The sequence below is a fragment of the Monodelphis domestica genome, chromosome 5, assembly GCF_027887165.1.
Source record: "Monodelphis domestica isolate mMonDom1 chromosome 5, mMonDom1.pri, whole genome shotgun sequence".
NCBI classification, from domain to species: Eukaryota; Metazoa; Chordata; class Mammalia; order Didelphimorphia; family Didelphidae; genus Monodelphis; species Monodelphis domestica.
The window spans coordinates 31,424,835-31,452,701 of record NC_077231.1 but is presented as its reverse complement, the minus strand read 5'-3'; the positions used below and the strand labels follow the sequence as shown (position 1 = coordinate 31,452,701).

At 55.5% G+C, this 27,867-nt stretch overlaps 1 protein-coding gene across 3 annotated transcripts; it reads left to right on the top strand.

Moving 5' to 3' along the window:
- The first annotated feature begins 19,936 nt into the window (after nt 1-19,936).
- Nucleotides 19,937-27,219, top strand: AMHR2 (anti-Mullerian hormone receptor type 2). Of its 3 annotated transcripts, XM_056798117.1 has the most exons (11): nt 19,959-20,725; nt 20,927-21,100; nt 21,232-21,423; nt 21,617-21,688; nt 22,026-22,138; nt 22,301-22,531; nt 24,076-24,190; nt 24,305-24,477; nt 24,588-24,735; nt 25,125-25,261; nt 26,366-27,219. In XM_056798117.1, the coding sequence occupies exons 1-11, from the start codon at nt 20,170-20,172 to the stop codon at nt 26,588-26,590; spliced, it is 2,136 nt and encodes a 711-aa protein (XP_056654095.1). In that variant the 5' UTR covers nt 19,959-20,169; the 3' UTR covers nt 26,591-27,219. The 3 variants fall into 3 exon arrangements, with proteins under 3 accessions (XP_056654097.1, XP_056654095.1, XP_056654096.1); XM_056798119.1 differs by lacking the exon at nt 25,125-25,261 and having other exon boundaries at nt 19,937-20,725; nt 26,366-26,550; XM_056798118.1 differs by lacking the exon at nt 21,617-21,688 and having other exon boundaries at nt 19,960-20,725.
- Nucleotides 27,220-27,867: the final 648 nt, after the last annotated feature.

Sequence of the window (27,867 nt, the reverse complement as noted above, 5' to 3'; positions counted from 1 at the left end):
GCAGAGCAGGAGCAGAGAAGGAGCACTGCCGGAGCAGAATAAGAGAGAGAGGAAGCATTAGCAGAGCAGGAGTAGGAGGAGGAGCAGAGCAGGAGCAGAACAGGAGCAAAGATAAAGCAGCAGCAGAGCAGGAGCAGAGCAGGAATAGTGCAGGAGCAGTACTGAAACAGGAACAGAGCAGAAGCAGAGTAGGGAAAGGAACAGGAGCAGAGGAGGAGCAGGAGCAGAGAGGAAGCAGCAGCAGAGCAGAAGCAGAGCAGGAGCAGTGCAGGAGTAGAATAGGAGCAGAGAGGAAGCATTAGCAGAGCAGGAGGAGGAGGAGGAGGAGAGCAGGAGCTGAGCAGGAACAGTGTAGGTACAGAGCAGGAGTATAGCTGAAGCAGGAGCAGAGCTCGAGCAGTGCAGGAGCAGAGCAGGAGCATAGGACAAGCAGGAGCAGAGCAGAAGCAGAGTAGGGAAAGGAACAGGAGCAGAGCAGGAGCAGGAGCAGAGAGGAAGCAGCAGCAGAGCAGAAGCAGAGCAGGAGCAGTGCAGGAGTAGAATAGGAGCAGAAAGGAAGCATTAGCAGAGCAGGAGCAGAGCAGGAGCAGAGCAGCAGCAGTGCAGGAGCAGAGATGAAGCAGGAGCTGAGAGGAAGAAGGAGCAGAGCAGGAGTAGGAAAAGGAGCAGAGCAGCATCAGAGCAGGAGCAGTTCAGGAGCAGGATTGAAACAGGAGCAGAGCAGAAACAATAGCACAAGCAGGAGCAGAGCCTGAGCAGGGCAGGAGCAGAGCAGGAGCATAGGACAAGCAGGAGCAGAGCAGGCGCAGTGCTGGAGCAGAACAGGAGGAGAGCTGAAACAGGAGCAGAGAAGAAGCAGAGCAGGAGCAGTGCAGTAGCAGAGCAGGAGCAGAACGGAAGCAGGAGCAGAGCAGATGCAGAACCGGTGCAGGAGCAGGAGCAGAACTGAAACAGGAGGAGAGCAGGAGCAGAGCAGGAACAGTGTAGGTGCAGAGCAGGAGGAGAGCTGAAGCAGGAGCAGACCAGGAGCAGTGCTGGAGCAGAGCAGGAGGAGAGCTGAAACAGGAGCAGAGCAGAAGCAGAGCAGGAGCAGGGCAGTAGCAGAGCAGGAGCAAAACGGAAGCAGGAGCAGAGCAGATGCAGAATCGGTGCAGGAGCGGGAGCAGAACAGACACAGGAGGAGAGCAGGAGCAGAGCAGGAACAGTGTAGGTGCAGAGCAGGAGGAGAGCAGAAGCTTGAGCAGAGCAGAAGCAGAGCAGGAGCATTGCAGGAGCAGAGCAGGAGCAGTGCTGGAGCAGAACAGGAGGAGAGCTGAAACAGGAGCAGATCAGTAGCAGAGCAGGAGCAATGCAGGTGCAGAGCAGGCTGAGAGCTGGAGCAGGAGCAGTGCTGGAGCAGAGCAGGAGGAGAGCTGAAACATGAGCAGAGCAGAAGCAGAGCAGGAGCAGTGCAGTAGCAGAGCAGAAGCATAACTGAAGCAGGAGCAGAGCAGATGCAGAACCGGTGCAGGACCAGGAGCATAACTGAAACAGGAGGAGAGCAGGAACAGGTCAGGAACAGTGTAGGTGCAGAGCAGGAGGAGAGCTGAAGCAGTAGCAGAACAGGAGCACTGCAGGTGCAGAGTACAAGCAGGAGCAGAGCAGGAGCAGTGCAGGAGCAGAACAGAAGCAGGGCAGAAGGAGGAGCAGGAGCAGAGCAGGAGCAGAGCAGGAGCAGAACAGAAGCAGAGATAAAGCAGTGCAGAAGCAGTACTGAAACAGGAGCAGAGCAGAAGCAGAGTAGGAAAAGGAACAGGAGCAGAGCAGGAACAGGAGCAGAGAGGAATCAGGAGCAGAGCAGGAGTAGGAACAGGAGCAGAGCAGCATCAGAGCAAAGCAGTTCAGGAGTAGAAGAGGAGCACAGAGGAAGTAGGAGCAGAGCAGGATCAGTGCAGGAGCAGAGCGGGAGCATAGCACATGCAGGAGCAGAGCCTGAGCAGGGCAGGAGCAGAGCAGGAGGAGAGTGGAAGCAGCAGCAGAGCAGGAGCAGTGCAGGAGCAGAGCCGGAGGAGAGTGGAAGCAGTAGCCAAGCAGAAGCAGAGCAGGAGCAGTGCTGGAGCAGAACAGGAGGAGAGCTGAAACAGGAGGAGAGCAGGGGCAGAGCAGGAACAGTGTAGGTGCAGAGCAGGAGGAGAGCTGAAGCAGGAGCAGAACAGGAGCAGTTCAGGAGCAGGATTGAAGCAGGAGCAGAGCAGATGCAGAACTGGTGCAGGAGCAGGAATAGAACTGAAACAGGAGGAGAGCAGGAGCTGAGCAGGAACAGTGTAGCTGCAGAGCAGGAAGATAGAAGAAGCAGGAGCAGAGCAGGAGCACTGCAGGTGCAGAGTACAAGCAGGAGCAGAGCACGAGCAGTGCAGGAGCAGGGCGGAAGCAGGAGCTGAGAGGAAGAAGGAGCAGAGCAAGAGCAGAGCCGGAGCTGTGCAGGAGGAGGAGCAGGAGTAGAGCAGGAGCAGAGCAGGAGTAGGTGCAGGAGCAGAGCAGGAGCACTGCAGGAGGAGCAGAGAGAAAGCAGCAGCAGAGCAGGAGCAGAGCAGGAGCAGTGCAGGAGCAGAGTAGGAGCAGAGAGGAAGCATTAGCAGAGCAGGAGTAGGAGCAGGAGCAGAGCAGGAGCAGAACAGGAGCAAAGATAAAGCAGCAGCAGAGCAGGAGCAGAGCAGGAGCAGTGGAGGAGCAGTACTGAAACAGGAACAGAGCAGAAGCAGAGTATGGAAAGGAGCAGAGCAGCATCAGAGCAGGATCAGTGCAGGAGCAGAGCAGATGCAGAACTGGTGCAGGACCAGGAGCAGAACTGAAACAGGAGGAGAGCAGGAGCAGAGCAGGAACAGTGTAGGTGCAGAGCAGGAGGAAAGCCGAAGCAGGAGCAGAGCAGAAGCAGAGCAGGTGCAGGAGCAGGAGCAGAACTGAAACACGAAGAGAGCACGTGCAGAGCAGCAGCAGTGCAGGAGCAGAGCAGGAGCAGAACTGAAGCAGGAGCAGAGCAGGCGCACTGCAGGAGCAGAGCAGGAGGAGAAAAGAAGCAGCAGCAGAACAGGACCGGTACAGGAGCAGAGCAGGAGGAGAGCTGAAACAGGAGCAGAGCAGAAGCAGAGCAGGAGCATTGCAGGTGCAGAGCAGGCTGAGAGCAGAAGCAGTAGCACAGCAGGAGCAGTGCTGGAGCAGAGCAGGAGGAGAGCTGAAACATGAGCAGAGCAGGAGTAGGAGCAGGAGCAGAGCAGGAGCAGAACAGAAGCAGAGATAAAGCAGAGCAGAAGCAGAGTAGGAAAAGGAACAGGAGCAGAGAGGAAGCAGGAGCAGAGCAGGAGTAGGAACAGGAGCAGAGCAGCATCAGAGCAGGAGCAGTTCAGGAGCAGGATTGAAACAGGAGCAGAGCAGAAACAATAGCAGAGCAGGATCAGTGCAGGAGCAGAGCGGGAGCATAGCACAAGCAGGAGCAGAGCAGGCGCAGTGCAGGAGCAGAGCAGGAGGAGAGTGGAAGCAGCAGCAGAGCAGGAGCAGTGCAGGAGCAGAGCCGGAGGAGAGTGGAAGCAGTAGCCAAGCAGAAGCAGAGCAGGAGCAGTGCTGGAGCAGAACAGGAGGAGAGCTGAAACAGGAGGAGAGCAGGGGCAGAGCAGGAGCAGTGTAGGTGCAGAGCAGGAGGAGAGCTGAAGCAGGAGCAGAACAGGAGCAGTTCAGGAGCAGGATTGAAGCAGGAGCAGAGCAGATGCAGAACTGGTGCAGGAGCAGGAATAGAACTGAAACAGGAGGAGAGCAGGGGCAGAGCAGGAACAGTGTCGCTGCAGAGCAGGAGGATAGCAGAAGCAGGAGCAGAGCAGGAGCACTGCAGGTGCAGAGTACAAGCAGGAGCAGAGCACGAGCAGTGCAGGAGCAGAGCTGAAGCAGCAGCTGAGAGGAAGAAGGAGCAGAGCAAGAGCAGAGCCGGAGCTGTGCAGGAGGAGGAGCAGAGCAGGAGCAGTGCAGGAGCAGAACAGAAACAGGGCAGAAGGAGGAGCAGGAGTAGAGCAGGAGCAGAGCAGGAGTAGGTGCAGGAGCAGTACTGAAACAGGAGCAGAGCAGGAGCAGGAGCAGAGAGAAAGCAGCAGCAGAGCAGGAGCAGAATAGGAGCAGAGAGGAATCATTAGCAGAGCAGGAGTAGGAGCAGGAGCAGAGCAGGAGCAGAACAGGAGCAAAGATAAAGCAGCATCAGAGCAGGAGCAGAGCAGGAGCAGTGCAGGAGCAGTACTGAAACAGGAGCAGAGCAGGAGCAGGAGCAGAGAGGAAGCAGCAGCAGAGCAGAAGCAGAGCAGGAGCAGTGCAGGAGCAGGATTGAAACAGGAGCAGAGAGGAAGCAGCAGCAGAGCAGAAGCAGAGCAGGAGCAGAGCAGGATCAGTGCAGGAGCAGAGCGGGAGCATAGCACAAGCAGGAGCAGAGCCTGAGCAGGGCAGGAGCAGAGCAGGAGCATAGGACAAGCAGGAGCAGAGCAGGCGCAGTGCTGGAGCAGAGCAGGAGGAGAGCTGAAACATGAGCAGAGCAGGAGCACTGCACGTGCAGAGCAGGAGTAGTTCAGAAGCTGGAGCAGAGCAGAAGCAGAGCAGGTGCAGGAGCAGGAGCAGAACTGAAACACGAAGAGAGCAGGAGCAGAGCAGGACCGGTACAGGAGCAGAGCAGGAGGAGAGTTGAAGCAGTAGCCAAGCAGAAGCAGAGCAGGTGCACGAGCAGGAGCAGAGCAGGAGGAGAGCAGAAACAGGAGCAGAGCAGAAGCAGAGCAGGAGCAGTGCAGGTGCAGAGCAGGCTGAGAGCAGAAGCAGTTGCTCAGCAGGAGCAGTGCAGGTGCAGAGCAGGAGGAGAGCTGAAACATGAGCAGAGCAGAAGCAGAGCAGGAGCAGTGCAGTAGCAGAGCAGGAGCAGAACTGAAGCAGGAGCAGAGCAGATGCAGAACCGGTGCAGGTGCAGGAGCAGGAGCAGAGCAGGAGGAGAGCAGAAACAGGAGGAGAGCAGAAACAGGAGGAGAGCAGGAGCAGAGCAGGAACAGTGTAGGTGCAGAGCAGGAGGAGAGCAGAAGCAGGAGCAGAGCAGGAGCACTGCAGGTGCAGATCAGGAGTATAGCGGAATTTGGAGCAGAGCAGAAGCAGAGCAGGTGCAGGAGCAGGAGCATAACTGAAACACGAAGAGAGCAGGAGCAGAGCAGGAGCAGTGCAGGAGCAGAGCAGGAGCAGAACTGAAGCAGGAGCAGAGCAGGCACACTGCAGGAGCAGAGCAGGAGGTGAGCAGAAGCAGAGCAGGTGCAGAAGCTGGAGCAGAGCAGGAGCAGTAGTGAAACAGGAGCAGAGCAGAAGCAGAGGAGGAGCAGTGCAGGTGCAGAGCAGGCTGAGAGCCGAAGCAGCAGCAGAGCAGGAGCAGAGCAGGAGCACTGCAGGAGGAGCAGAGAGGAAGCAGCAGCAGAGCAGGAGCAGAGAAGGAGCACTGCCGGAGCAGAATAGGAGCAGAGAGGAAGCATTAGCAGAGCAGGAGGAGGAGGAGGAGCAGAGCAGGAGCAGAACAGGAGCAAAAATACAGCAGCAGCAGAGCAGGAACAGAGCAGAAGCAGAGTAGGGAAAGGAACAGGAGCAGAGAGGAAGCAGCAGCAGAGCAATAGCAGAGCTGGAGCAGTACTGAAGCAGGAGCAGAGCAGATGCAGAACCGGTGCAGGAGCAGGAGCAGAACTGAAGCAGGAGCAGAGCAGGCGCACTGCAGGAGCAGAGCAGGAGGAGAGCAGAAGCAGCAGCAGAGCAGGACTGGCACAGGAGCAGAGCAGGAGGAGAGTGGAAGCAGTAGCCAAGCAGAAGCAGAGCAGGTGCAGAAGCAGGAGCAGAGCAGGAGCAGAACTGAAACAGGAGCAGAGCAGAAGCAGAGCAGGAGCAGTGCAGTAGCAGAGCAGGAGCATTACTGAAGCAGGAGCAGAGCAGATGCAGAACCAGTGCAGGAGCAGGAGTATAACTGAAACAGGAGGAGAGCAGGAGCTGAGCAGGAGCTGAAGCAGGAGCAGAGCAGGAGCAGAGCAGGAGCACTGCAGGTGCAGAGCACAAGCAGGGCAGGAGCAGAGGAGGAGCATAGGACAAGCAGGAGCAGAGCTCGAGCAGTGCAGGAGCAGACCGGAAGCAGGAGCTGAGAGGAAGAAGGAGCAGAGCAAGAGCAGAGCCAGAGCTGTGCAGGAGGAGGAGCAGAGCAGGAGCAGTGCTGGAGCTGAACAGAAGCAGGGCAGAAGGAGGAGCAGAAGCAGAGCAGGAGTAGGTGCAGGATCAGAGCAGAAGCACTGTAGGAGGAGCAGAGAGGAAGCAGCAGCAGAGCAGGAGCAGAATAGGAGCAGAGAGGAACCATTAGCAGTGCAGGAGTAGGAGCAGGAGCAGAACAGGAGCAGAGATAAAGCAGCAGCAGAGCAGGAGCAGAGCAGGAGCAGTGCAGGAGCAGTACTGAAACAGGAGCAGAGCAGAAGCAGAGTAGGGAAAGGAACAGGAGCAGAGCAGGAGCAGGAGCAGAGAGGAATCAGGAGCAGAGCAGGAGTAGGAGCAGGAGCAGAGCAGGAGCAGAACAGAAGCAGAGATAAAGCAGCAGCAGAGCAGGAGCAGAGCAGGAGCAGTACTGAAACAGGAGCAGAGCAGAAGCAGAGTATGGAAAGGAACAGGAGCAGAGCAGGAACTGGAGCAGAGCAGGAGTAGGAACAGGAGCAGAGCAGCATCAGAGCAAAGCAGTTCAGGAGTAGAAGAGGAGCAGAGAGGAAGCAGGAGCAGAGCAGGAGCAGTTCAGGAGCAGGATTGAAACAGGAGCAGAGCAGAAACAATAGCAGAGCCTGAGCAGGGCAGGAGCAGAGCGGGAGCATAGCACAAGCAGGAGCAGAGCAGGCGCAGTGCAGGAGCAGAGCCGGAGGAGAGTTGAAGCAGTAGCCAAGCAGAAGCAGAGCAGGAGCAGTGCTGGAGCAGAACAGGAGGAGAGCTGAAACAGGAGCAGATCAGTAGCAGAGCAGGAGCAATGCAGGTGCAGAGCAGGAGCAGAACTGAAGCAGGAGCAGAGCAGATGCAGAACCGGTGCAGGTGCAGGAGCAGGAGCAGAGCAGGAGGAGAGCAGAAACAGGAGGAGAGCAGAAACAGGAGGAGAGCAGGAGCAGAGCAGGAACAGTGTAGGTGCAGAGCAGGAGGAGAGCAGAAGCAGGAGCAGAGCAGGAGCACTGCAGGTGCAGATCAGGAGTATAGCGGAATTTGGAGCAGAGCAGAAGCAGAGCAGGTGCAGGAGCAGGAGCATAAGTGAAACACGAAGAGAGCAGGAGCAGAGCAGGAGCAGTGCAGGAGCAGAGCAGGAGCAGAACTGAAGCAGGAGCAGAGCAGGCACACTGCAGGAGCAGAGCAGGAGGTGAGCAGAAGCAGAGCAGGTGCAGAAGCTGGAGCAGAGCAGGAGCAGTAGTGAAACAGGAGCAGAGCAGAAGCAGAGGAGGAGCAGTGCAGGTGCAGAGCAGGCTGAGAGCCGAAGCAGCAGCAGAGCAGGAGCAGAGCAGGAGCACTGCAGGAGGAGCAGAGAGGAAGCAGCAGCAGAGCAGGAGCAGAGAAGGAGCACTGCCGGAGCAGAATAGGAGCAGAGAGGAAGCATTAGCAGAGCAGGAGGAGGAGGAGGAGCAGAGCAGGAGCAGAACAGGAGCAAAAATACAGCAGCAGCAGAGCAGGAACAGAGCAGAAGCAGAGTAGGGAAAGGAACAGGAGCAGAGAGGAAGCAGCAGCAGAGCAATAGCAGAGCTGGAGCAGTACTGAAGCAGGAGCAGAGCAGATGCAGAACCGGTGCAGGAGCAGGAGCAGAACTGAAGCAGGAGCAGAGCAGGCGCACTGCAGGAGCAGAGCAGGAGGAGAGCAGAAGCAGCAGCAGAGCAGGACTGGCACAGGAGCAGAGCAGGAGGAGAGTGGAAGCAGTAGCCAAGCAGAAGCAGAGCAGGTGCAGAAGCAGGAGCAGAGCAGGAGCAGAACTGAAACAGGAGCAGAGCAGAAGCAGAGCAGGAGCAGTGCAGTAGCAGAGCAGGAGCATTACTGAAGCAGGAGCAGAGCAGATGCAGAACCAGTGCAGGAGCAGGAGTATAACTGAAACAGGAGGAGAGCAGGAGCTGAGCAGGAGCTGAAGCAGGAGCAGAGCAGGAGCAGAGCAGGAGCACTGCAGGTGCAGAGCACAAGCAGGGCAGGAGCAGAGGAGGAGCATAGGACAAGCAGGAGCAGAGCTCGAGCAGTGCAGGAGCAGACCGGAAGCAGGAGCTGAGAGGAAGAAGGAGCAGAGCAAGAGCAGAGCCAGAGCTGTGCAGGAGGAGGAGCAGAGCAGGAGCAGTGCTGGAGCTGAACAGAAGCAGGGCAGAAGGAGGAGCAGAAGCAGAGCAGGAGTAGGTGCAGGATCAGAGCAGAAGCACTGTAGGAGGAGCAGAGAGGAAGCAGCAGCAGAGCAGGAGCAGAATAGGAGCAGAGAGGAACCATTAGCAGTGCAGGAGTAGGAGCAGGAGCAGAACAGGAGCAGAGATAAAGCAGCAGCAGAGCAGGAGCAGAGCAGGAGCAGTGCAGGAGCAGTACTGAAACAGGAGCAGAGCAGAAGCAGAGTAGGGAAAGGAACAGGAGCAGAGCAGGAGCAGGAGCAGAGAGGAATCAGGAGCAGAGCAGGAGTAGGAGCAAGAGCAGAGCAGGAGCAGAACAGAAGCAGAGATAAAGCAGCAGCAGAGCAGGAGCAGAGCAGGAGCAGTACTGAAACAGGAGCAGAGCAGAAGCAGAGTATGGAAAGGAACAGGAGCAGAGCAGGAACTGGAGCAGAGCAGGAGTAGGAACAGGAGCAGAGCAGCATCAGAGCAAAGCAGTTCAGGAGTAGAAGAGGAGCAGAGAGGAAGCAGGAGCAGAGCAGGAGCAGTTCAGGAGCAGGATTGAAACAGGAGCAGAGCAGAAACAATAGCAGAGCCTGAGCAGGGCAGGAGCAGAGCGGGAGCATAGCACAAGCAGGAGCAGAGCAGGCGCAGTGCAGGAGCAGAGCCGGAGGAGAGTTGAAGCAGTAGCCAAGCAGAAGCAGAGCAGGAGCAGTGCTGGAGCAGAACAGGAGGAGAGCTGAAACAGGAGCAGATCAGTAGCAGAGCAGGAGCAATGCAGGTGCAGAGCAGGCTGAGAGCAGAAGCAGTAGCAGAGCAGGAACAGTGCTGGAGCAGAGCAGGAGGAGAGCTGAAACATGAGCAGAGCAGAAGCAGAGCAGGAGCAGTTCAGTAGCAGAGCAGATGCAGAACCGGTGCAGGAGCAGGAGCAGAACTGAAACAGGAGGAGAGCAGGAGCAGAGCAGGAACAGTGTAGGTGCAGAGCAGGAGGAGAGCAGAAGCAGGAGCAGAGCAGGAGCATTGCAGGTGCAGAGCAGGAGTAGATCGGAAGCTGGAGCAGAGCAGAAGCAGAGCAGGGGCAGCGCAGGAGCAGAGCAGGAGCAGAACTGAAGCAGGAGCAGAGCAGGCGCACTGCAGGAGCAGAGCAGGAGGAGAGTAGAAGCAGCAGCAGAGCAGGACCGGCACAGGAGCAGAGCAGGAGGAGAGTAGAAGCAGTAGCCAAGCAGAAGCAGAGCAGGTGCAGAAGCAGGAGCAGGGCAGGAGCAGCACTGAAACAGGAGCAGAGCAGAAGCAGAGCAGGAGCAGTGCAGGTGCAGAGCAGGAGCAGGATTAAAGCAGGAGCAGAGCAGCAGCAGAGCAGCAGCAGAGCAGGAGAAGGGCAGGAGTAGGATTGAAGCAGGAGCAGAGAAGAAGCAGGAGCAGAGCAGCCTCAGTGCAGGAGCAGAGCAGGAGCAGACCTGAAGCTGGAGCAGAGCAGAAGCAGAGCAGGTGCAGGAGCAGGAGCAAAACTGAAACACGAAGAGAGCAAGAGCAGAGCAGGAACAGTGTAGGTGCAGAGCAGGAGGAGAGCTGAAGCAGGAGCAGAGCAGGAGCAGAGCAGGAGCAGTGCAGGAGCAGAGCAGGAGGAGAGTTGAAGCAGTAGCCAAGCAGAAGCAGAGCAGGTGCAGGAGCACGAGCAGAGCAGGAGGAGAGCTGAAACAGGAGCAAGAGCAGAAGCAGAGCAGGAGCAGTGCAGGTGCAGAGCAGGCTGAGAGCAGAAGCAGTAGCAGAGCAGGAGCAGTGCTGGAGCAGAGCAGGAGGAGAGCTGAAACATGAGCAGAGCAGAAGCAGAGCAGGAGCAGTTCAGTAGCAGAGCAGGAGCAGTGCTGAAGCAGTAGCAGAGCAGATGCAGAACCGGTGCAGGAGCAGAACTGAAACAGGAGGAGAGCAGGAGCAGAGCAGAAGCAGTAGCAGGTGCAGGAGCAGGAGCAGAACTGAAACACGAAGAGAGCAGGAGTAGGAGCAGCAGCAGAGCAGGAGCAGAGGAGGAGCTGTGCAGGAGCAGAATAGGAGCAGAGAGGAAGCATTAGCAGAGCAGGAGTAGGAGTAGTACAGGAGCAGAGATAAAGCAGCAGCAGAGCAGGAGCAGAGCAGGAGCAGTGCAGGAGCAGTACTGAAACAGGAGCAGAGCAGAAGCAGAGTAGGAAAAGGAACAGGAGCAGAGCAGGAGCAGAGAGGAAGCAGCAGCAGAGCAGAAGCAGAGCAGGAGCAGTACAGGAGTAGAAGAGGAGCAGAGAGGAAGCAGGAGCAAAGCAGGATTAGGAACAGGAGCAGAGCAGAATGAGAGCAGGAGCAGTTCAGGAGTAGAAGAGGAGCAGAGAGGAAGCAGGAGCAGAGCAGGAGTAGGAAAGGAGCAGAGCAGCATCAGAGCAGGAGCAGTTCAGGAGCAGGATTGAAGCAGGAGCAGAGCAGAAACAATAGCAGAGCAGGATCAGTGCAGGAGCAGAGCGGGAGCATATCACAAGCAGGAGCAGAGCCTGAGCATGGCAGGAGCAGAGCAGGATCATAGGACAAGCAGGAGCAGAGCATGAGCAGTGCAGGAGCAGAACTGAAGCAGGAGCTGAGAGGAAGAAGGAGCAGAGCAAGAGCAGAGCTGGAGCTGTGCAGGAGGAGGAGCAGAGCAGGAGCAGTGCACGAGCAGAGTGGAAGCATCAGCAGAGCAGGAGCAGTGCAGGAGCAGAGCTGGAGCAGGAGCAGAGCAGTAGTTGGGCAGGGGCAGGAGAAGCAGCAGAGCAGAAGCAGTGCAGGTGCAGATCAGGAGAAGTGTTGAAGCAGGAGCAGAGCAGGCGCACTGCAGGAGCAGAGCACGAGGAGAACGGAAGCAGCAGCAGTGCAGGAGTGTTGCAGGAGCAGACCTTAAGCAGGAGCAGAACAAGAGCAGAGCAGGAGCAGTGCATGAGCAGAGCAGGAGCAGAGCTGGAGCAGGAGCAGAGCAGTAGTTGAGCAGGAGTAGGAGAAGGAGCAGAGCAAGAGCAGAGAAGAAGCAGGAGCAGAGCATGAGCAGAGTGGAAGCAGGAGCAGACTTGAAGCAGCAGCAGTGCAGGAGCAGAGCAGAAGCAGTGCAGGAGCAGAGCAGGAGCAGAGATGAAGCAGCAGCAGAGCACGAGCACAGCAGGAGCAGAGCAGGAGCAGTGCTCGAGCAGAGCAGGAGGAGAGTGGAAGCAGGATAAGAGAAGGAGCAGAGCAGGAGGAGAGTTGAAGCAGGAGCAGAGCAGGAGCAGAGCAGGAGCAGAGCAGGACGAGAGCAGAAGCAGGAGCAGAGCAGGTGTAGGAGCAGGAGCAGAGCAGGAACACAGCAGAAGCAGAGCAGAAGCAGGAGCACAGCAGGTGTAGGAGCAGGAGCAGAGAAGGAGCAGTTCTGAAGCAGGTGCAGAGAGGAAGAAGGAGCAGAGCAAGAGCAGGAGCAGAGCAGGAGCAGTGCAGGAGCAGGATTGAAGCAGTAGCAGAGTGGAAACAGCAGCAGAGCAGGAGAAGAGCAGGAGCCGTGGAGGAGCAGAACAGGAGCAGAGCGGAAGCTGGAGCAAAGCAGGAGAAGGAACAGGAGCAGAGCAGGAGCAGAGCAGGAGCAGAGCAGGAGCAGAGCAGGAGAAGAGCAGGAGCAGGATTAAAGCAGGAGCAGAGCAGGAGCAGAGCAGCAGCAGAGCAGGAGAAGGGCAGGAGTAGGATTGAAGCAGGAGCAGACCTGAAGCAGGAGCAGAGTGGAAGTAGCAGCAGAGCAGGAGCAGAGTAGAAGCACTGCCGGAGCAGAGCAGGAGCAGAGAGGAAGCAGCAGCAGAGCAGGAGCAGACTAGGAGCAGTGCAGGAGCAGAACAGGAGCAGAGATGAAGCAGGAGCAGAGCAGGAGTAGGAACAGGAGCAGTTCAGGAGCAGGATTGAAGCAGGAGCAGAGCAGAAACATGAGCAGAGCAGGATCAGTGCAGGAGCAGAGCAGGAGCATAAGGAGCAGAGCATGAGCAGTGCAGGAGCAGAGAGGAAGCAGGAGCAGAGAGGAAGAAGGAGCAGAGCAAGAGCAGAGCCGGAGCTGTGCAGGAGCATGAGCAGAGCAGGAGCAGTGAAGGAGCACAGTGGAAGCAGCAGCAGAGCAGGAGCAGAGCAGGAGCAGTGCAGGAGCAGAACAGAAGCAGGGCGGAAGGAGGCGCAGAGCAGGAGTAGGAGCAGGAGCAGAGCAGGAGCAGAGCAGGAGCAGAGATGAAGCAGCAGCAGAGCAGGAGCAGAGATGAAGCAGCAGCAGAGCAGGAGCAGTGCAGAAGCAGAACAGGAGCAGAGCAGAAGCAGGAGCAGAGCAGTTTTTTTTTTCAAGAATATATAGAATTACTGATTTTTTCTTATTTTTTCTTATTTCTTTTCTTTTATTTTTTATCAGAATATTTGATTTTTTTCTCATTTTTTGTACTGAAGGTACACATAATTAATATTAATATTATTTTTCCCTGCAGTAATACAAGTTAATATATATACTCTTGCTATAATATCAATATATGCCTAAAAGCTTTAACCTATGGGAACCTGCCATTTATTGATAAAATATTATAGGACTGTGATTAATGTTTGTGTCTGATTCCAGGAAAAGGGATAAAAACAAGGAGCACAGACTAAACCTGAATAGTGCCAATAGAGCACACAAGAAATATTAAAGTGAGACTCGAGGTTGCGACGCTTAACTTATGTTTAAGTCGTAGGACTTCCTTGTATCTACATTCTTTTCGAAGTACTCAAACAAGTACAAAGCTTGACTATCATGCTGGCTCCCTATATCCCTGAGGAAAAAATCAGACAAGGGAATGACATTTCCCCATCAAAATAGAATTCTAATTCTTTCCTTCTTATATTATGGCAACTTCCTGTAGTCTTGGCTACAAATGGCTAAGTGAAATATTACTGCATTCTGTCCTACATACTTGTGGGATAGAAATTACTTTAAACTGGACCTATACAAGGTCTATTTTGGATTTTTCTTATGTTTTTGATTATTTTTCTATTCTTTGGATAATTGACACATACACCCCCATAACTGAACATTGCATTCTGCGCTAAACTTGGTATTTTTTTTTTTAAATACTTACTTCAGGGGGGATTGTATTTTAATTTAAAATCTAAGAATTTTTGAATTTTTTTTTGTTTGAGATTGTATTTTTATAAAAATTCAAGACTTTTGTTTAAGATTTTACTGTTATAAAAAAAAAATTCAAAGATTTTGATTCTGTTTGAGAAAAGATCTTCAAGAAAGAAGCTTGAAACTTTTATATCCAGAGAATGAACTGTTGCAGAAAGATGCCGAAACCCTACACTTCATCAAGAAGATCAAGAATGAACTTTGGATGTGATTGATTGGACTGAACTTTTGATTGAACATTTATTGTAACTGTACACATTTATGCCAAAAGGTTTCTGTCAATGCGCCTAGCAAACATTGGTTTTGCTTTCTTTTCTTTTCTATTTCCTCTCTCACTATTCTAATTTCTCCTAGAAAATTGAATATTGTGTATATCTTTACTTAGAAGTGAATTTAGAACTACAAAATGATTATGTTAAATGATCAATGGGGAGACTAGTCTCCCAATGATCATCAGGGGGGATTGTAAACCTCAAAATTTCTTAGACTTATAAATGTTGGAAATTTCACCATTGGGAAATTTCATACTTGAAAAATTTCCTTTTGATAGTGGGTCTTGACTATTGGAATGTGAATCCCATTGGCATGGGAGGTTCCTTCTCCTTCCCTTCTTAAGATTACTTTAGGACAGAAACCTTTTGCTGAACAATGGAAGGGACTTTGACCTATGCTTAAGCAGAGAACAGGAATTTCTTTGAGTCATGATTGATTTTAGAATTGATACAATGGAGATACTTGGAATCAATCTCCACCCTATTCAGTCCTAACAGGATTGAGTAAGGGCTGCAGCCTAGATCAAAATTTAATTATTCCAATCTCTACCCTACTCAGGTTAACAGGATTTAGAAAGGGCTGTAGCAAAGGAGAAAAGATTTAATTATTTGAAAATATGACCTTCAACAGACATGTGCAAAGCCTCTGGGCGGTCCTGGGTTAAGCTAGAGCCTCCACTGGCACAGGGAAATTGATGAACAGTGATTGGTAGATGTGAGAACTGAGGGGAGGCAACTTGGATGGTTTCCTTAAAGATCAGGGGGGTCTGAAGACTGGAGGTGGGGGTTGAGGAATTGGCCGGAGTGGTTACGATGTGCTCTGAGAAGCTTGCTCTGAAGGAAGCTGAAGGTGGGGGCCTCTGAGACTGTTTCTCCATTTTGGTCACGTGAGTAATAGGGACTGATCTCTTTTCTTTGCCCCAGCTGTCTAAGGGCTTGGGCCTTTTGGCCCAGCCTAAAGAGAAGGGGTATTTAAGCCCTATTCCCTTCTCTCCCTTTTTCTCTCTCTATCTCTAATTCCTTTCTTACTCCTATTGTAATTAAACTCCATAAAAGATTTACTGCTGACTTGAGTTTTCATTTAGGAATTACATAGCTGAATTCCTTGGCGACCTTCAATTAATATATATCAGTCTTTTAAAGTGATTCCCTTGTAACAAGTAGGAGCAGGAGCAGAGCAGGAACAGTGCAGGAGCATAGCAGGAGCAGAGTTGAAGCAGGAGCAGAGCAGGAACAGAGCAGGAACAGTGCAGGAGCAGAGAAGGAGGAGAGATAAAGCAGCAGCAGAGCAGGAGCAGTTCAGGAGCAGAATTGAAGCAGGAGCAGATCAGAAGCAGGAGCAGAGCAGGATCAGTGCAGGAGCAGAGCAGGAGCAGAGCTTAAGCAGGAGCAGAGCGGAAGCAGGAGCAGAGCAAGAGCAGAGCAGGAGCAGAGAAGGAGGAGAGATAAAGCAGCAGCAGAGCAGGAGCAGTGCAGGAGCAGGATTGAAGCAGGAGCAGAGCAGGCGCAGAGCAGAAGCACTGCGGGTGCAGAGCAGGAGAAGTGTTGAAGCAGGAGCAGAGCAGGCGCAGTGCAGGAGCAGAGGAGGAGGAGACCAGAAGCAGCAGCAGAGCAGGAGCAGTGCAGGAGCAGAGCAGGAGGAAAATTGAAGCAGTAGCAGTGCAGAAGCACAGCAGGTGCAGGAGCAGGAGCAGAGTGGAAACAGGAGCAGAGCAGGAACAGTGCAGGTGCAGAGCAGGAGGAGAGCAGAAGCAGTAGCAGAGCAGGAGCAGTGCAGGACCAGAGCAGGAGGATAGCAGAAACATGAGCAGAGCAGGAGCAGAGCAGTAGCAGTGTAGGTGCAGAGCAGGAGCAGAGTGAAGCTGGAGCAGAGCAGAAGCAGAGCAGGTGCAGGAGCAGGAGCAGAACTGAAACAGGAAGAGAGCAGAAGCAGAGCAGGAGCAGAGCAGGAGGAGAGCTGAAGCAGGAGCAGAGCAGGAGCGGAGCAGAAGCACAACAGGTGCAGAGCAGGAGAATAGCTGAAGCAGGAGCAGATCAGGCGCAGAGCGGCAGCAGAGCAGGAGGAGAGTTGAAGCAGTAGCAGAGCAAAAGCAGAGCAGGTGCAGGAGCAGAGCAGAGCAGGAGCAGTGTAGGTGCAGAGCAGGAGTAGAGCTGAAGCAGGAGCAGAGCAGGAGGAGAGCAAAAGCAGGAGCAGAGCAGGAGCAGTACAGGAGCAGAGCAGGAGAAGAGTGAAGCAGGAGCAGAGGAGGAGCAGTTCTCGAGCAGAGAAGGAGGAGAGCAGGAGCAAAGCAGGAGAAGAGTGGAATCAGGAGCAGTGCTGGAACAGTGCAGGAGCAGAGCAGGATGAGAGCAGAAGCAGGAGCAGAGCAGGAGCAGTGCAGGAGCAGAGCAGGAGAAGAATGAAGCAGGAGCAGAGTAGGAGCAGTGCTCGAATAGAGCAGGAGGAGAGCGGAAGCAGGATAAGAGTAGGAGCAGAGCAGGAGCAAAGCAGGAGAAGAGTGGAATCGGGAGCAGTGCTGGAGCAGAACAGGAGAAGAGCGGAAGCAGGAGCAGAGCAGGAGTAGCAGCAGGAGCAGAGCAGAGCTGAGCAGGAGCAGAGCAGAAGCAGGAGCAGAGCAGGAGTAGGAGCAGGAGCTGAGCAAGAGCAGAGCAGGAGCAGAGCAGGAGTAGAACTGAAGCAGGAGTAGAGCTTAAGTAGCAGCAGAGCAGGAGCAGAGCAGAAGCAGTGCAGGAGTAGCAGCAGGAGCAGAGCAGAGCTGAGCAGGAGCAGAGATGAAGCAGGAGCAGAGCAGGAGCAGAGCAAGAGCAGAGCAGGAGCAGTGCAGGAGCAGAGCAGCAGCAGAGCTGAAGCAGGAGTAGAACTGAAGTAGCAGCAGAGCAGGAGCAGAGCAGAAGCAGTGCAGGAGCAGAGCAGGAGCAGAGATGAAGCAGCAGCAGAGTAGGAGCAGAGCAGAAGCATAATCAGAGCAGGAGCAGAACTGAAGCAGGAGCAGAGCAGGAGTAGGAGTACAAGCAGAGCAGGAGCTGAGTAGAGCAGTGCAGGAGCAGAACAGGAGCAGAGCAGAAGCAGGAGCAGAGAAGGAGCAGAGCGGAAGCAGGAGTAGAGCAGATGCAGCAGCAGAGCAGGAGCAGAGCAGAAGCAGTGTAGGAGCAGAGTAGGAGCAGAGAAGAAGCAGCAGCAGAGCAGGAGCAGAACAAAGCATGATCAGAGCAGGAGCAGAACTGAAGCAGGAGCAGAACACGAGTAGGAGCACGAGCAGAGCAGGAGCTGAGTAGAGCAGTGCAGGAGCAGAACAGGAGCAGAGCAGAAGCAGTGCAGGAGCAGAGCAGAAGCAGAAATGAAGCAGCAGCAGAGCAGGAGCAGAACAGGAGCAGTGCACGAGCAGAGCATGATCAGAGATGAAGCAGCAGAGCAGGAGCAGAACAGGAGCAGTGCAGGAGTAGAGCAGGAGCAGAACTGAAGCAAGAGCAGAGCAGGAGCAGAACTGAAGCAAGAGCAGAGCAGGAGTAGGAGCAGGAGCAGAGCAGGAGCAGAGCAGGTGCAGTGAAGGAGCAGAACAAGAGCCGAGCCGAAGCAGTTGCAGAGCAGGAGCACATCAGAAGCAGGATTGAAACAGGAGCATAGAGGAAGCAGCAGCAGAGCAGGAGCAGAGCAGGAGCAGTGCAGGAGCAGAATAGGAGCAGAGAGGAAGCAGGAGCAGAGCAGCATCGGAGCAGGAGCACTGCAGGGGCAGGATTGAAACAGGAGCGGAGCGGAAACAATAGCAGAGCAGGAGCAGTGCAGGAGCAGAGTGGAAGCAGGAGCAGAGCGGAAGAAGGAGCAGAGCAAGAGCAGAGCCGGGGCTGTGCAGGAGCAGAAGCAGAGCAGGAGCAGTGGAGGAGCAGAGTGGAGGCAGCAGCAGAGCAGTAGCAGAGCAGGAGCAGTACAGGAGCAGAGCAGGAGCAGAGCAGGAGGAGTTCAGGAGCAGAACAGGAGCAGAGCGGAAGCAGTGCAGGAGCAGAGCAGAAGCAGAAATGAAGCAGCAGCTGAGCAGGAGCAGAGCAGGAGCAGTGCAGGAGCAGAAATGAAGCAAGAGGAGAGCAGGAGCAGAACAGAAGCAGGAGCAGAGCAGGAGTAGGAGCAGGAGCAGAGCAGGTGCAGTGAAAGAGCAGAACAGGAGCCGAGCGGAAGCAGGAGCAGAGCAGGAGTAGGTGCAGGAGCAGAGCAGGAGCAGTGAAGGACCAGAGTGGAAGCAGCAGCAGAGCATTAGCAGAGCAGGAGCAGTGCAGGAGCAGAACAGAAGCAGGGCGGTAGGAGGAGCAGAGCAGGAGTAGGAGCAGGAGCAGAGCAGGAGCAGAGCTGAAGCAGGAGCAGAGCAGGAGCAGAGCAGGAGCAGAACATAAGCAGGAGTAGAGCAGAAGTAGGAGCACGAGCAGAAGCACGAGCAGAGCCGGAGCAGAAGTAGTGCAGGAGCAGAGCAGGAGCAGTGCAATAGCAGAGCAGGAGCAGAGATGAATCAGCAGCAGAGCAGGAGAAGAGCAGGAACAGTGCAGAAGGAGAACAGGAGCAGAGCAGAAGCAGGAGCAGATCAGGAGTAGGAGCAGGTGCAGAAGCAGTGCAGGAGCAGAGCAGGAGAAGAGCAGAAGCAGGAGCAGAGCAGGAGCAGAGATGAAGCACCAGCAGAGGAGGAGCAGTGCAGGAGCAGAAATGAAGCAAGAGCAGAGCATGAGCAGAACTGAAGCAGGATCAGAGCAGGAGTAGGAGTTGGACCAGAGCAGGAGCACTGCAGGAGCAGGAGCAGAGCAGGAGCAGAGCTGAAGCAGCAGCAGAGCAGGAGCAGAGCAGGAGCAGTGCAGGAGCATAGCAGGAGCAGAGCTGAAGCAGGAGCAGAGCAGAAGCAGTGCAGGAGCAGAAAAGGAGCAGTGCAGGAGCAGAGCACAAGCAGGAGCAGAGCAGGAACAGAGCAGCAGCAGAGCAGGAGCAGTGCAGGAGCAGGATTGAAGCAGGAGCAGAGCAGAAGAAGGAGCAGAGCAGGATCTGTGCAGGAGCAGAGCAGGAGCATAGCAGAAGCAGGAGCAGGAGCAGAACTGAAGCAGGAGCAGAGCAGCATCAGAGCAGGAGCAGGGCAGGAGCAGGATTGAAGCAGGAGCAGAGCAGGAGCAGAGCAGGAGCAGTGCAGGAGCAGTGCAGGAGCATGGTAGAAGCAGGAGCAGAGCAGGAGCCATGCAGGAGCAGAGCAGGAACAGAGCTGAAGCAGGAGCAGAGCAGAAGCAGCAGCAGAGCATGAGCAGAGCAGAAGCAGTGCAGGAGCAGAACAGGAACAGAGAGGAAGCAGGAGAAGGGCAGGAGTAGGAACAGGAGGAGAGCAGGAGCAGAGCACAAGCAGGAGCAGAGCAGGAGCAGAGCACAAGCAGGAGCAGAGCAGGAACAGAGCAGCAGCAGAGCAGGAGCAGTGCAGGAGCAGGATTGAAGCAGGAACAGAGCAGAAGCAGGAGCAGAGCAGGATCTGTGCAGCAGCAGAGCAGGAGCATAGCAGGAGCAGGAGCAGAGCTGAAGCAGGAGCGGAGCAGAAGCAGAGCAGGAGCAGGAGCACAGCAGGAGCAGGGCTGAAGCAGGAGCAGAGCAGGAGCAGTACAGGAGCAGAGCAGGAGAAGAGCTGAAGCAGGAGCAGAGCAGGCGCAGTGCAGGAGCAGAGCATGAGGAGAGCTGAAGCAGGAGCAGAGCAGGAGCAGAGCAAGAGCAGTGCAGGAGCAGAGCAGCAGAAGGACTGAAGCAGGAGTGGAGCAGGAGCAGTTCCGGAGCAGAGCAGGAGAATAGCTGAAGGAGGAGCAGAGCAGGAGCCATGCAGGAGCAGAGCAGGAGCAGAGCAGAAGCAGGAGCAGGAGCAGAGCAGGAGTAGGAGCAGAGTAGGCGCCGAGCAGGAGCAGAGCAGGAGCAAGAGCAGGAGTAGAGCAGGAGCAGTAGCAGGAGCCTGAAGTGGGACCCAACCAAATGGTGGTAATAGCCTCACCGAAGTCGAGTGATTGTACTATCAGCTGAGCTAAGTGTGAGGCGCTTAGTGTGTGCCTGATAGAGTGTTATTCAAGAGTTCTTATGAAATACTAACTGAATTATTCAATATGGTCGTTCTCCCCCCAGAAGCCGACACCGCACATTAAGCCCCTCCTCCCCTACACCAGGCCGCAGGGGACCCTTTATTCCCTGGTCTGCTCAGCCTCAGGTCACTCTCTTGAATGCTGGCCTCATTCCCTTCCCAGCGTGGTGACCCTGGGCGAGTCTCCGGCCCCCTTGGCCTAGCCCTGACCCCTCTGAGCCCAGCGGAGGCCTCCAAAACAATGACAGATAGACAGAAGCCGGCAGGAAGGGCTGCTTTTACCCAGTAGGTCCCCGGGAATCGTCATGTGGATTGCCCTGTCTATGTCTGGCAAGGTTTTGGCCCTCTGGTTGGCCCCCTCCATCGGGTCTGACTCCTGGAAGAGGCTGAGCAGATTGGGGCGTGGAGGCCTGATTTCCTGGACTCTGTGGGGAAACCGTGGCCCGGATGGAGGGTGTGTGGAGAGAACCCTTGGGGTTCCCGAGGGACGAAGGCCGTGCTGGCCGCCTCCCTTCCCCTGGTGCCATGGAAAGACCAAGATAGCAGCGGCAGGGCTTCCTCAGCCCCCCACTCTGATCACAGGCGGGAGGAGTGGACGGAGGCTCTCAGACTGGCCTGCTCCTCCCTTCTCCCCCACCACCCCCACAGCTGCTGTCTCCCCCACACAGGCTGGGAAGGAGGGCAGGGCGGGCAGGGAGGAGGAGTTGGGGACGATGGGATCCCAGAGCCCCGCGGTGCCAGGCGGCCGAGGAGGAAGCACCGGCGCCGCTCAGCCTCCCGGAAACCTTGTCCTTGAGGACCCCTCTTCGGGCATGTTGGGGACCCTCAGATTTTGGATGTTTCTTCCCACAGCTGTGCAGGGTAAGAGTCTACAGGCGGGTTGCCCCTGAGACAGGCCTGTTAAGTGGCCGAGAGATCTGGGTGCCGGGCCGAGGGCAGGGGCCCCCCTTTCCATGGCTGCCACCACCGTGACCCCAGGCGGGGGACCGTGGGGGGCTCTCTCTGGTCAGACGTCCACGCTGGCCGCCTTCTATCCCCCTCTTTCGCTCCTTCGCCCGCCAGGTCACCGGATGTGTGTCTTCTTTGAGGGCCCCGGCGTCCAGGGCAGTACCAGGGCCCTGGGGGAGCTGCTCGAGGCAGGGCCGGGGCCCCCCAGGAGCATCCGCTGCCTCTTCAGTCTCTGTTGCTTTGGGATCTGGAACCTGACGCAGGATGGGGCTCAGCTGGAGATGCAGGGTGAGTGGCCGGGACGGAATAAGGGGGTGCAGGGGCCTGGGGGGAGGGGCGAGACGAGAGGAATCTCTAGGGGCCTCTAGAGGAGGGGGGAAAGCAGTCCCCCCAAACCCGCCCCTTCCCACCCCGAGCAGGCTGCCGAGACAGTGACGAGCCGGGCTGCGAATCCCCCCGATGTGAGCCGGCCCGCCGTGCCCACCCCAGCCCTGGCTCTACTCTCCTCACCTGCTCCTGTGGCACTGACTTCTGCAATGCCAATTACAGCCACCTGCCACCTCCCGGGGCCTCCAGGCCCCCCGACTCTCGGGGTCCCCAGCCTCCGCCTGGTAAGCCCGCGCCCCTCCCTCCTCCCGGCCTTGGAATGTTTCTCCCCCTGGTGTCAAGAAGATAAGTTCTAGGGAGGCCGGGCTGGTTCCCAGGCCTCCCAGAGGCCCTGCCCTTCCTCTCCAAGGTTGGGGGCAGGTTGGGGATGCTCCGGGGTCTCCCCCTCTGGCCCTGAGCCGCTCTCTGCTTGTCCAGGGGACTCCTTTCTGGTGGCCGTGTCTCTGCTGGGGACCGTTCTCCTTCTTATGCTGAGCGGAGGCATCTTGGGTACACCTTGACCCCTGCCACCCCTCTCCCCCCCAGTGCCCCTTGGGCATCCTTCCGATGCTTGTCTGGGTCACCCCACACACAAACACCTCCCAGGTACTCTCTGGGCCCTTCTCCCAGCCTCCCTCTGCTAGCACAGAGCTCTGCCCCCCCAAACCCCCCCATCACCCGTCAGGCCCCAGGAACCCCAGGGCTCCTTCTCCTTGCCTCCTGTGGTCTCAGGCCCATCACCTCCATTTCCTTCCATCCCATCCATCCGGCCTCCCCAGCCCCCGGTCCTGTGCATGCTGGCCCCCCACCTCCCAACCCTATGGCCCCCCAACACCTGTATCTCCAGCCCTTCGACAATGGAAGGCATTTAGGGCCTCGGGAGGCCAGCCACTAGAACCCGAGCCAGGCAGCGGTTGGAGCCAGGAGTTGCCGGAGCTGCAGGAGTTGTGCTTCTCTCAGGTGGTGGGGAGGTGGCGGGGCACTAAAGGTCCCAGCTGGGCGGGGGAGGGCCGGGCCATCTCTGCTGTAATAGATAGGGGGGTGCGGGCTGGGGGAGAAGCACCTTGTAGGATGGAAGGCAGCTGGTCAGCCAGCCCCCCAGCACGCCATGCCTTTGCCCAGGTCCTGCAAGAGGGAGGCCACACAGTGGTATGGGCAGGACTCCTACAGGGGGAGCCGGTGGCCATCAAGGCCTTCCCCCCTTGGGCGGCACCCCAGTTCCAGGCAGAGAAGGCACTCTATGAGCTATCAGGCCTGCAGCACGACAACATAGTCCGATTCATTGCTGCTGGCAAAGGAGGCCCTGGCCCCGTGCCCCCTGGGCCCCTGCTGGTGCTTCAGCTGTACCCCAAGGTAAGAGTCTAGGCTGGGAAGAGGATGGCTATCTGGACTCTGCTCCCATCTCTTGGTCCTGGATCATACTCATTCTCTCTCTCTCTCTCTCTCTCTCTCTTCTTTTTCTCTCTCCTTCCTCTCTCATCTTTTTCTCTCTCCTTTTCTCTCTCCTTCTTCCTCTCTTCCTCTTTCCTTTCTCTTCTCTTTCTCCTTTTTCTCTTTCTCTCCCTCTTCCTCTTTCCCTCTCTCCTCTCTCTCTCTCTTCTCTCTCCTTTTTCTCTCCTTCCTCTCTCCTCTCTCTCTCTCTTCTTTTTCTCTCTCCTTCCTCTCTCCTCTTTTTCTCTCTCCTTTTCTCTCTCTCCTTCCTTTCTCCCTCTTCCTCTCTTTCCTCTTTCTCCTTTTCTCTCTCCTTCTTCCTCTCTTCCTCTTTCCTCTCTCTTCCCTTTCTCTCTCTCCTTTTACTCTTTCTCCTTTTTTCTCTCTTTCTCTCCCTCTTCTCCTCTCTCTTCCTCTCTCTCTTCCTCTCTCCTTTTTCTCTTTCTCTCCCTCTTCTTCTCTCTCTTCCTCTCTCCTTTTTCTCTTTCTCTCCCTCTTCCTCTTTCCCTTTCCCTCTCTCCCTCTTTCTCTCCTTTTTTCTCTCTTTCTCTCCCTCTTTCTCTCCTTTTTTCTCTCTTTCTCTCCCTCTTCTCTCTTTCTCCTTTTTCTCTCTCTCTCTCCCTCTTCCTCTTTCCTTTCTCTTCTCTTTCTCTCCCTCTTCCTCTCTCTTCTCTCTCTTTCTCCTTTTTCTCTCTCTCCCTCTTCCTCTTTCCCTTTTCCTCTGTCCTCTCTCTTTCTCTCTCTCCTTCTTCCTTTCTCCCTCTTCCTCTCTTTCCTCTTTCTCCTTTTCTCTCTCCTTCTTCCTCTCTTCCTCTTTCCTCTCTCTTCCCTTTCTCTCTCTCCTTTTACTCTCTTTCTCCTTTTTTCTCTCCCTCTTCTTCTCTCTCTTCCTCTCTCCTTTTTCTCTTTCTCTCCCTCTTCTTCTCTCTCTTCCTCTCTCTCTTCCTCTCTCCTTTTTCTCTTTCTCTCCCTCTTCCTCTTTCCTTTCTCTTCTCTTTCTCCTTTTCTCTTTCTCTCCCTCTTCCTCTCTCTTCTCTCTCTTTCTCCTTTTTCTCTTTCTCTCCCTCTTCCTCTTTCCCTTTTCCTCTCTCCTCTCTCTTTCTCTCTCTCCTTTCTCTGTGTCTCTGTCTGTCTGTCCCTCTGTCTGACTCTGTCTCTTGTTTTTATAAGCCCTTCCATCTTAGAGTCAATACTGTGTGTTGTTGCCAAAGCAGAAGAGGGGTAAGAGCTAGGCAAGGAAGGTTAAGTGACTTGCCCAGGGTTACCCTGCTAGCAAGCATATGAGGCTGTACTGGGGTTTTCTGGACTCCAGGCCCCTGGCTCGGTCCTGCCTCAAACACTGAGTAGGTACTGAACCGTTACAGTGACCGGAATCACTGGATATCCTTTTGCAGTGGCCACAATGGTGTGTGGGGGTGGGAGAGTCTGTCTCCGGTCCTGCCCCAGGTGTCTCCTCTTTCTCCCAGGGCTCCCTGCGCCACTTCTTGGCCCAGCATACCTGCGACTGGGGCCGCTCTCTCAAGTTGGCACTGTCTCTGACCAGGGGCCTGGCGTTCCTTCATGAGGAATCCTGGAGGGACGGTGAGCCCGAGGAGGCTGGCATCAGGGCTCCTCCTGGGGGGAAGGCCGAAGGGGTGACAGGGCATCCTGAGCAGGGGGCCGGCACTGACCCTTGCCTTCGAATCCCGTCCTCAGGCCACTACAAACCGGGCATTGCCCACAGGGACCTCGGGAGCCACAACGTGCTTGTTCGGGATGATGGCTCCTGCGCCATCGGAGACCTGGGCCTCGCCTTGGCTCTGCCCGGCCTCACTCAGCCCCCTGCCTGGCTCCCTGCTCAGCCCCGGGGCCCAGCCACCATCATGGAGGTGGGACCTTGGGCCGAGGGGAGGAGAGAAGAGGAAGGGGGGAGCTGCCTGCGGGGAGGAAGAGGAGGCTTTGGCTTTGCCGTCTGCTCAGATGGGCCCCTTCACCCCAGGCTGGAACTCAGCGGTACACGGCCCCGGAGATCCTGGACAAGACTCTGGACCTTCAGGACTGGGGGATGGCCCTGCGCAGGGCTGACATCTACTCTCTGTCCTTGCTCTTGTGGGAGACGTTGAGTCGCTGCCCTGACCTGTGGCCTGGTGAGGAGCTGGCCCCAAGCACCCCAGCCCATATGCCCTCTTCTTCCCTGCCACCTCCCCCCGCCCATACTCCCACCTCTATACAGACCTGTATCCTCCCCATTTCTCAGAGGAGGAAGTCTGAGGCTCCAAGAGGCTTGTCTAACATCACGATGGCCAACAAGGGGGGAAGCTTGAACTAGACCCAGGCGTGCCAACCAGTCCAGATCCTCTTGTCCTGGTGCCATTTTCCTTGGCCCCCCCCATGCCCCTCCCCCACTCTCCTTGGGACTCCTCTCCTGAGCTCTTCCTGAGGCCCAGCTCTTCTCCCTTCACTCCCTCCACCCTGCGCCCTTTCTAAGGAAGCACCCAAGTGGCTGACTCCTATTTCTCCTGTGCCTGACCCCCAGACCACAGGCCCCCGCCATTCCAGCTAGCTTATGAGGCAGAGCTGGGCAGTAGCCCCACCACCTGCGAGCTCTGGGCCCTGGCAGTGGCAGAGAGAAGGCGGCCCCGCATTCCCCCAAGCTGGTACCGTGCCACCATGGTGAGGGGTGCAAAGCCCAGGAGAGGGAAGGGAAATTGGGGGACAGGGAGGGAGGAGCCTTGCTCTGGGGGGCTAACACTCCCCTAATTCTACTCAGGCTCTTCCCTATAGACCTCCCGACACCCAGGTAGTCTCATCACCTCTTCTGATGGTTCCAGGGAACCACTCAGCTCTCTAGTTCCCTCTCCAGGACCAGAGAGGCCAATTCCCACTCCAGCGCACCCTAAATTGGTTGTTGCTCAGTCATTTTTCAGGCATATCCAACCCATTGGGGGTTTTCTTGGCAGAGATATTGCACTGGTTTGCCATTGCCTCCTCCAACTCATTTTAAGGAGGAGGAAACTGAGATAAACAGGATCAAGTAATTTGCCCAGGGTCACACAAGAGCCCTGAGTAGAGAGTACATCCTACAGATGGGGAAACTGAGGTTCAAAGAGGTAAATTTCCTCCACTAGCAAGCAGGACTTGAACCAGAGTCTCTCGACTCCAATCTGACTCTGAAAAGGTCTGTTTCCTTATCTGTCAAACAAACTGGTTGGATTTGATGGGGTTTTAATTTTTTAATTGATTTAGAATATTTTTCCATAGTTGCATGATTCATGATCTTTCCCTCCCCTTCTTCCTCCCTCCTTCCGTAGCCAATGAGCCATTCCACTGGGTTTTCAAAACCCATTTCCATATGATTACTATGTGCAATAGAGCGATCATTTAGTCTATGTACCCAATTGTACCCCATCGATGATGGTTTCTTTAAAAAAACAACCCTTACCTCCATCTTGGAATCCATACACGTATTGGTTCCAACACAGAAGAGTGGCAAGAGCTAGGCACTTGGGATTTAGTGACTTGGGGGGGCGGGTTACACAGTATTTGAACCCAAGTCTTCTCAGCTCCAGGGCTGGCTCTTTACCTCCTGAGCCACCAACTGCCCCAGATTGAATGATTTCTAAGGCCCCTTTCCCCCAACTCTTGGGATCCTCTGAACTTTCATGGAGAAGAAGGCTGAGGTGGGGGAGGCATCCAAAATGGGGGACACCGAGCTCCCAGGGAGGAAGGGCAGACATGGGCAGGGAGGGAGCCCCAACTCTCTGCCCTTTCTCCTAGGACCCCGGCGGGTTGCCAGAGCTGCTGGAAGACTGCTGGGATTCTGATCCAGAAGCTCGCCTCACTGCCCACTGTGTACAGCTTCGATTAGCCAGGCTGAGCCCCCCTGAGTCTGGGGAGGCCTCCCCCGACATCCTTCCTTCTCTGGGTCCCCAAGCCTGCTCTGCCAACCCCGGGGGAGCAGCCCCGCCGCCCTGGCACGGGCCCCCTTCCGACCCTCGCTGAGTGGATTCCGCTTTCTGGTGATTCCTTCCTGTGCCCCTTTCCAAGTATTGATGTACCATGTACGCCGGTTACCCGAACCCTACAGACACTTGTAGAGAAAGGTCTCCGTGGGGTGACCGGCTTCCTCTCTAGCTTCCTAAGTCCCAGGGAAGGCTCTGGAAGTCGAGATCTGGAGGGGGGAGGAGGGGATGGCTGGGGATGAGGAGGGGCCAAAAAGGGGCCCAGAAGAACCGGAAACAGGGCAGCAGATTCTCCAACTCAAGGAAAGACGCATTGCTCAGCTCTGATGCTTTTGGACCTTTTAGACACGTTTCCTCTACTTTTTGTCTTAGCTGGGCAGAGAGGCAATGTTGGCCAGGGTCTCACCACTGAGGACTTCCCATCTCCAGGCTTGGCTCACCAACCAGCTGCCCCTTACCCACTTTCTCTTGATGTCTCTCTCTTGCTTTGTCCTCTCTGGCCTGAGCTCAGCTAGATTTTGTCTGCCTGCTCTCCCCCTTCAGCCTGGCTGGACTGGGCTCCATGAAGGAGGGGAGGCGAAGGCTGGGACGGCCCATACACGTCCCCATTGACTATCCATGAGTTGGAACATTCTTATTCTTACTATAAAATGATGCTTTACAATTTTGTATTGTTTCACATGTGTCTGACTCTTCATGACCCCATTTGGGGTTTTCTTGGCAGAAATACTGGCATGGTTGCCCATTTTTTTCTCTGCTAGGTAAGGACCTAGCAACTTATTTTACAGATGAGGAAACTGAGGCCAACAGGGTGAAGTGACTGGCCCAGGGTCCCCCAGGCTAGATCTGAACCCTGGAAGAGGAGTCTTCCTGACTGGAGGTCCCCGGGGTGCCCCTTCTCATTCAAACCCTCTTCTGGTTTCAAGGTTTCTCCTACCACTCCTTTCCCTTTTTGCCCAGTTTTCTTTCTCTTCTTAGGGAACCTATATTGATTATCAGAGTATTCCCCTCCCTCCCTCCCATAGGGAAGACGTTATTTATTTTTCTAGCCCTTCCCTTCCATCTCCGAAGCAGTACTGTATATTGTTCCAAGAGCGATAAGGGCTAGGCAATGGACGTTAAGTGACTTGCCCAGGGTCACACAGCTAGGAAGTGCCTGGGGGCAGATTTGAACCCAGGACCTCCCTTCTCTCTGCCTGGCTCTCCATCCTCTGAGCTACCCAGCTGCCCCCCTCAGGCCGAGGACGTTGGTCATAAATCTTTTTTGGAGCAAGGCTTCGCCCACCCCGGATTCTCCCCTCTTCTTGGACTCAGGAT